A 9,032-nucleotide genomic window follows, 5' to 3' on the forward strand; every position below is an offset into this window, starting at 1 on the left:
TAACAACTGTCAAAAGCAAGTTTTAGCAAAAAGGGAGGATGCACTTTCCTGAGTAGCCAGAATCTTGAGAATGGGTAGAAAACATGGAGGCCCTGGGACCTATCAGTAGAGGGGCGCCCAGAACTCTGAGGATTTTGCTGCAAAGAGTGAGAAATATTGTCTACCTTTTGCAAGCAAACTTTACTCACAACTTTCATTCGACTTACTCTTGGATGATTGTTATGTAACTGAATAATGAAAAAGAGAGCAAAGGCAAACTTAACATACATTGTTGGCCCACATATCTAGTCCTGATTCTGTAAGCCAGATGTCGAATGGCTTCATGTCAATGGCAAAGAACTCGGACATTCTGTTATGTCTTGAAATAGCATTCTTCAACCTGATATAGCTCAATACGTCTAGAGGAAAAGTCTTATGATTTCCCGGCCAGCAATGGGATTACTGGAGTTGCAGTTCAACACATCTGGAGGGTAGTAGTTCAGGAAAGTTGTCTGAAGGCATCTGCATGTCTGTGCTGTTAAGGACACTACAAGTTAAATACACTGATAGTTAGGGCTTCATGCACACAGAATCATGTAATACTACTCCTCAGATTCAATGCAATAAATACTCTTAACATATTTAATAAAATAGTTACTTTAATGCAGTATTTAAAATAAATCTGAAACATCTGTCAGTAATACTGAATACACAAATGGGAAATGCTGTACTTTACATAAAAAGTAAAGATAGGCATTTATTATACAAAACATTTTTGCTTGATCCCATCAATACCTTACTGCTTTATAGTCAAGGATTCCAAATATATTCCACTTACATACACACAGAAACACACACATAGAAGTGACTGCATTTAGTTTGCTGAGTTCCAAGCAGCGAAACCATAACTAGATTAGAATCCCAACATACTGCATACTATAGTAGACCTGGGCTTAAAGTTAAGTGGGTTCTTTTTCTACCTTTCTCTTTATCTCCCTTCCCATTTTGTAGAATGGCATATGAAAACGCTCTAAGAACCTCTTTTTTTCCTAAATAAAGACTTTAATTGTGAAGGCATTCAGTTGATATTTTCTTTACACACTTACATTATATACCCATACTATTTAGAGTTGGGTTAAATGTACAGGACAGAAAAGATTTTGGGTAGCATTCAGTGTTAGTCCTACTTACAGTAGACCCATTGAAAGGAATAGGAAGAAGTTAGACTAACAACCTCGGTAGAAAAGTGCAAAAGACAACTGCATGTGGCTCTCCACATCTAACGTCTTCACTAGTGATCCAGGACAGACTAATAGGCAGAATCTTTGGAACCCAGCAAACCATCACCTCAGTACCCTGGATGATGTTGTGCCATTCCACAAATGCTGCAGGAGATTCTTTTCCTGCTGAGCAGGTTTTAGAATCATTCCCAAGTCACCAGCTTAAGAAAAAAGTGATCAAATCCCTGATAATCATTAAATATATTCTTCCTACTTCCATAACATAGGAAAGAGGAAATCAAATAATCCTACATGTCACATAAAGCAGAGGGTGTTGCTCAAGGATAGCTCCCTGCTTTAAATCCAAACACAGACACAAAATTAGATGCATCTGCAGCTACCTTTATGCTGATAATGAAAGGACCATCTGCTCAAGTTAAGTGCTCTTCCAGGTTGCAATCTTATGCATGTTTAGGCAGAAAAAAATCCTGCAACTCCCAGCATTTGCCAGTCATGTGACTAGGGAATACTAAGATTTGCAGGACTTTTTTCTGTCTAAACATGCATAGGATTGTGCCCTTAGGAAACTATGCTGCCAGAGAGTGCTCACCCCAGCTCTTCTATGCTGCTCCAGCGTGCTTGCAGATTTGTTCAGTATTATTGGCAACGTAAGCCATGCCATTGGGGATTCTTCCTTCCCCATCTTCCTTTGGAAGCAGTAGATTATAGACCTCACTTTGGCACTTCCTTGGCTTGCTCCCAAGTGGTTTCTCTTCCAGCTACAGCACTGAGCTCTAAAACTAGGACAACTAGAGAGGTTAACTCCTGTAGGCAATGTACAAGCAAACCAAGTGTCTGTTGGTTTGTTATTAAATACATTCATTACACCATTCTTCTATAACTTTAGCATTAGAAGGCACACTATTCATGGAATATTGCGGACTGAAATACTGACACAAGTAATTGACTTGCATGGCACCTGAAGTCCTCTGTCTCCCATGCATCTAGGCAACATGCATGTGTTCCATGACCTCTTAAACTATTCCTTGCAATGGACTGGTTTCCAAGGACAGACTTCAGATCAGTGAAAACAGGAGTTCTTTGGCAACAAATGGTAGCAAGCTGAAACACAACAGAAGTCTAGCTATTACTTCAGAAGAGCCTGGTACAAGGCTAGGGAATGCTTCATCTCTCTTTCTTGTTCCATGCAAAAGATCAAGTCCCTGAGACAGATGCGTATTATTCTTGGACGAAGGTATGGCTTTGCAAGGCTGGGTGACCTGTTCAAGTCCTAGACAGGGAAAAAAGGGGAGAGAAAGAGGACCAGATATTGAAAATCAAATGTCAAGTTGCACAGCAACGCAGAAACTTAAAACAAAATCTTGTACAAATGTAGTGCTGCAGCTTTATCCTGACATACTTGCCCCAAGGTATGCTTCCACCACCATCCTCTCCTTTGGTCAAACAGGCCTAAAGGTGCATGGTAACTATTGTCTCTTTGGCACAACCCATACCATACTGGAACATGGCATTGTGAAGGGGGGGGGGGGCTTGCTATCACAGAAGCTATTTTATTACATCCTTGTTCACTTCTGCAACGCCCCCAACTAAAGTCATATGACCCCAGCACATCTGGAAACAAACCTGTGCCAAGTATGATGGGCAACAGCGGGTCAGTTTGAGGGGCTGGACTAGAGGGGAATCCCCAGAATGCCACTTGCCACCAACTTTTGCAACTGGAACAATGAATTTTACTTTACACAGGGTTTAGACAGAAAAAAGTCTTACAACTTCCAGCATGCACCAGTCAGCCATGTTGGCTGCAGAATGTGGAGAGCTGCAGGACTTTGTTCTGTTTATATGTTCATAGGATTACAGCTTAAGTTACTCATTTCCAGGCATATGTTATAAACACACCCAGCATTTACATTACTTTTTACATATCAAACTTAAAGTTGTTGGAAAACTTAAGGGTCCAGTATAAATATACAGTACTGAAAATTTGGGATTTACCAGCTTCCCTGTAACCTAGAGAGAGATTCCACATTAAGAAAGAATATTCAACATAGTTTCTGTTCTGGCTTTGATTTGATAAATAACACTTTTTGTGTTGAGGAGTATGTACACTACGTGCAACCACTGACCCCGTTATGGAATTTCTTAATTTTTTTATAAGATCCACTTTTCTTGCCAGGAATAGACAGTAAGTCTGTATGATTGGTGAATATATTTTGGCTAGTTGTTTCTGAAAAGCCCAGCCAGCCACCAATTTGTTTAATGGATCTGTTAAGAGCTGCTAAGCAAAAAATCACTGCCAATAAGGGTGTTTTTTTTTAAAAACACAGAACAAACTAATGTAAGTAATTTAACCTGTTTGTAAGATGTGCTCCACTGAGCAAGCCTCATGCCTTTGGAACAATGAATACTGTTGCAAAGCTCCATAGCAACATATGTGTTACTATGGAGCTGAATTACTGAAGAGCCATCAAGTTTATCTTTGGACTGACTCTTGTGGACAACCGCTGTAGATTGGGGCTCTGAAATGCACTCTGCATGGCTGCCTCTAAAATTTTCAGGAAAGACATCAAGTCCAGAATGCTGGCTGCAAAAAGGAAAGAAGAACAGGCCACACAAGTTTCTCAAATAATTGCACTGGCCAGCAGAGTGACTTTAGAACAAAGCAAGTGTTGGTTTTAAGCATTAAAAACCTAAATGGTCCATGACCTGAATATCTGAAAACAGGCAGCATTCACGTCGGCTCTGAAATCTGTCAGACTGATATCCCTGTGGATAACCTGCATCCACTTTGTGCCATAGTTTCTCAGAGGGCTGCAAAGAATTTGGAATAAACAGTGGTACAATTAGCTCTTGGTAATGGTAAAAGACAGAATTTTCATTAGGTATGAAAGGTTGTGAGAACAGCTGTGTCTTTGGTGAAGATTCACAGGAGTTCCCCTAATTCTGTAGTCTTTCTGGAAGATCATAGAGTCAGTAGAGTTGGAAGGGGCTGTGAAGGCCATCAGGTACCAACCCCCTTCTTTTGCAGGACATTAAGTTACACCATCCTACTCAGATGGCTGTCCACTTTCTTTTTTACTGTTTCTAGTGTGGAAGTGCCCATGACCTCTCTACCAACCTTAGTTAGCAACACTTGAAACAATTTAAGCCAAAAAAAAAGCAAGACGACAATTGGAATAGTTGAACTAATCTGCTTTTAAAAAGGCCATTTTTCCTGCTAATATGATGCAGCATAATAATTCCCTGACTTAATAAAAATGCCATCGTGTGAAGCTTCCCGTTTGTTTGATGGCTTGGAACAACATAGACGAACACATAGAAGAAAGCTTGCTGGTGACATACCATAGAGAGAGGGTCCTGCTGTCCTGGTAAGACACAAAAGGGTCACAGTTCAAAGTAAGACAAACCCTTAAGGAGCATGGGGGGAAACTAGCTTTATAGCACAGCTGCCATTACAGGGTTGAAAAGGAGGTCAATCCAACAGGATGCAGCAGAAGGCCCCAGGAATTATTATAAATGAAACAAACCCCAGGGGATTCTCAGCAATCCAACAGTTATGTCCTTCAGAAGTCAAAAGAACTTCAGGGAGGTGGAAATATTTACTTTCAAAGCAGAGATTATTTTATAAGACTTACTACTGAGCACTCACACACAAATCTGCCAACTCTCATCCACTGAAAAATAAAGCATATGCCCCCCAAAACCTACTCCAATGTGTCTTGTAACACTACATATGCAATCTTTAGTACTTCAAGCAGGAGTATCTATCTAGAGTATACATCATGCAGACAAGTGATAAAGTTTCTCATAAAGGAACTTACACAAGTTGTCTCTAAAGCAAAAACCTTAAATGTTTTGCTTCCAGTAATATTTATAGGAAATATTTATTGTCTCAGAAGTGGAAATATTCTGTGAAATGCACACAAGATGTATACAAATATTTGTACAGACATTAAAAAATTGCAAGCTGATGCAGAAGCAGGATGAAACAAACTGACAGTTGGAATAACTCATCAAAACTGAAACTGACAGAGGCATCTATCCCTACTTTATATGCTTCCCTGTCTCCTCTTTTAGAAGAATGAAGGCTCATATGGTCCAGCATTCTGTTTCTGAAAGCACTGAGCTGGATGCCTTTGGTAGGTGTATAATTACAACCTGATGGAAACAGCTCTGGCCCTTTTGTATCCATAGCATTCAGCATTCAGAGGCAAACTGACCCTTGAACTTGGATGCTCTTTATTAAGCCAGCCTTCCCAATCTGGTGCCCTCCACTTGGGCGGCAGCTCCCATCACTCCTAGCCCAGGGTGGGAGAGAAATACAAAAAATTCATATAGGAGAGAAAATAAATACAAAAGGGCCCACGATGTTGTACATTCGCATTTTCTGCTTATTTTAAGTACAGGCTTTTAATTATTTATTTGCCACTTTCTGGCATATGCTGTGTTATAATAGGTTTTGTATTTATTATACAGCCACTGACATTTGAGTAGCAGCCAATAACTGTACGCTTAAGTTTTTACAAGTAGCATTGAAAGCAGACGTCTGAAACAAGCAAATTTACACTTTTAGTTAGCAAGAAAGCCTAAAGTTGCAAATACTTTTCCAACTGAACAATGCCTATTGTTTCAGTTTGAGCTCACACACCACTATAATTACAATCCAAAGGTCCATTATATATGGTTACATGGGTAAATTTGTAATGAACCCTCAAATAATAGGATGTGGGAATCTTATTGGGATGAAACTATCTTAAGTCAGTTATCTAACAGTAACATGATTAAGTGCCTAAGAAAGGCACCATTTGATTAAAATATAAAAAAGAGAATAAGAAATTTGGAAACAAATTATGGCACAATATGAAAGGCTGCAAATTCTTTTCACTTAGCACAGGAATAAGTTTATTTATGATCGATCCTGCTATCTTCATTCATGCAGGAAGTTCACTAAACTAGTAAAGATCTACATGCTTCTAGTGTTACTATTCAGCTGAACAGCTTTCATCCCCCAAAGTTTATTGTGACATTTCTACAAGTCTTTTCAAATGTAACCAACAGAGTGTTTTACATATTGAGACAAATTACTGGAAATTCAGTGTCAGTTTATTCACTATTATACCCAAGATTCATGTATGCATGTCACTTTCTGTGGCTACATCAGATCCTTAATCTGTACCTGGAGGTAACAAATACTGTACAAAGTGTGTCACGTTGACTTAATAGACAATTATTAAACTGAAATATTCTGGCTTTTTGCCACATCGTTTTAAGCAATCTCTCATTGAAATTATAAATCGCTTGACCCTTCACATGTCATCAACATTTGTGTTATCAATATGTTTAGCTCAAGGCTACAATACAATTAGTCATTTAAATTGCAGATATCTTTCATACAAGAAAATAATTATGTTCATCTCTGCATAGGAAAAATATTCCATGGGCCAGTAAGCTACATTGCTTAAACCTATGAATGGCAGCCTGGAATATTTTAGTCTATGTACATGCAAACATTTTATGTCAAGGGCATGGCCTAAACTGACAACTACTAGGAATTTCAGAGATGAAACTCTACCCTTCACTGACGCAAGCGTGACTAGATTTTACAGCACACACAGTGGGCCTGTTTGCATGTAACAATCCAACCCATCAAGTTAAAAAATTGATCGCTTGTTATGCACAAGGCTTTACTGAATGATTTCTTCATAGGTTGAAGTCTGTGATATGCGAACCTAGACCATATGGATGTTTATAGTCTAAATAACCCAGCAGTTCAGGGTTGGACATTACATTCTGCTACAAATGAAGGAATTGATTGTGGGCTCTGGAGGAAAGGCACAAGAAGCCAACATGCTGCGGGTAGCATGCCCACTTTCTCCTGCTTGTGCACAACAACCCATTTGTTAAATTATAGGTGGCTTCTTGTTTCATTCAAACCAGGCTACACACATACACAAGAGAGTTGTTGTTTCCTAGCCTTACCCAGTGAAGCCACATCTCAGTTATGCTTTCAGTACCGGTAGCCAGAGCTACATCAAAGACTTGCACTAGAGGGGCTTCAGTTGGCATGCAAATTATTTCCATAGTCTTACATGCTCAAGGACATGTTAGAGAAAGGGGAATTTTCTTTACATAACAAGCTAAGTAGAAGTCAACCCTAGCAATATCTCAGAACCACTAGAGGAGGGCAGGCTTCTGGCTTGTGGAACCGACTTTGTTACTAGAATGCAAAAGTCTAACTACCATCTCTCCCTGCTGTTGGGGGTTCTTGGGCCAATATACCACCTAACATTTATCTCTGGCTTTGCTAATATAAAGATTGTCATGCTACCCTTCATTACTGCTTTCTGCCTACCTAGGAAACCTGTGTGTTTAGCCGAAAGCAAGAGGCAGATCTGGGTTACATTCAACCTTTTATGTTTTCAAAAATGGAGTTCAGTCTTTGCTTATTTGTTCTAGAATCCCAGATGTAATTGATACCCACAGCACCAAACAGCAACTAATTATTTCAGTCTACCACCTCCATCTTGAGGCTCAGTATAAACTGCAGCTCTCATGGCCACAACATCTGGCCTAAGCTTTGAACTTTTCTGTTTCTTCTGCCATTCCCTGAAATATTAGATCCACAATCCCATCATGGCAAAATGTTAGCTGTTCTTCACCTGAACTGACAAAGAACCTTCACTATGTGGTACATATACAGATGTAGATGGTCCAGTGTATCCCCCCTTGCCCATGGGAGTGCTCCTCTTTTAGGGTTCCTACTAGTTATGCTCTCTTTCCAGGATACGACTAGGATACTGTCAGGGGCTCAAGCCAGTGGTTTCACTCTTCCTCTACCACCTCTTTTTCCATTGGCTACTGGAAGCCACCAAACATGCACTGCCAATTTTCAACCATAAGCGACAGTTGCACCACACCAACAATGGGGTATTGCATTCTTTTGTACAAACTTTAAAGAGCAGGGGGTAAATGACAGGTTTTCAAGAAAAGTGCATTTCTGTTCTCCACAATAATTTTCAGAGGCAAAGGAGAAAAAACATGCTGCCATGCACAATATGGATTTACATAACTACTGCATGGATGAAAGTTCATTTGCATTAGGCGAGGATTTAGGATACTAGGAATAGTTGTTAAATGAGTTACGCAGAAACCTCAGATAGATGCACTGCTTTAGTAACATAAGGTTGATGTTCCCCTTACTTTGCATAGTGTTACAACTAGCAACCTTCCTGCTTCTTGGGCAATCAGATAACTGAATTTAAGTGGCTCCCTCTCTATGGAACTCCCTGCCTTTGAAGGTTGGATTGGCATGAACATCCTGTCATTTTGGGCATCATTTATTTCAGGAAGTGTTCCTTGATTGACCAGTCACAGTTTTTTTGGTATTTCTTTGAATATTTGGAAGGGGGGTTAATATTCTAATATGGTGTTCTTATTCTTTTTACTTTTTATTGTTCACTGGTCTGTAATCTGTTTAGAAGTATATAAATGTTGTAAATAAATACAAATAAATAGTACTACCATATTATTTACCACTTCTGCTTCCCAGAACCTTAAGCGCCGTAGTGCTCTACTCAACTCTTTTTTCCCCTTTAAAAAATGTGCTGGAACAAAGAAAATTACCTTTCACAGAGTTAAGGAGTCTTCCTGTATAAAAACTTGCTTACATTAAAATGATCATGGTTCAAACTCAGCCTAGTTCTGCACCTAGTTGAACACCTTGATAGAAGTAGAGCCCCCCCCCCCCCCCCCCCCCCCCCCCCGCTCCCCCCCCCACTACTAAATTCTTGAGTGTGGGTGGGGCGCGCACGTACC

General features: G+C 39.8%; 1 protein-coding gene across 1 annotated transcript in view; it reads right to left on the reverse strand.

The window, feature by feature from the left end:
• Positions 1 to 593: 593 nt before the first annotated feature.
• Positions 594 to 9,032, reverse strand: part of TAF4B (TATA-box binding protein associated factor 4b) — a 64,507-nt gene continuing 56,068 nt past the window's right edge. Inside the window, exon 15 of the mRNA XM_044424426.1 lies at positions 594 to 2,490. Within this exon, the coding sequence (XP_044280361.1) occupies positions 2,347 to 2,490 (144 nt within the window). The 3' untranslated portion in view covers positions 594 to 2,346. The remainder of the gene's footprint in view (positions 2,491 to 9,032) is intronic.

Source organism: Varanus komodoensis, unplaced genomic scaffold (assembly GCF_004798865.1).
Source record: "Varanus komodoensis strain SLA01 unplaced genomic scaffold, ASM479886v1 scaffold14_1, whole genome shotgun sequence".
NCBI lineage: Eukaryota > Metazoa > Chordata > Lepidosauria > Squamata > Varanidae > Varanus > Varanus komodoensis.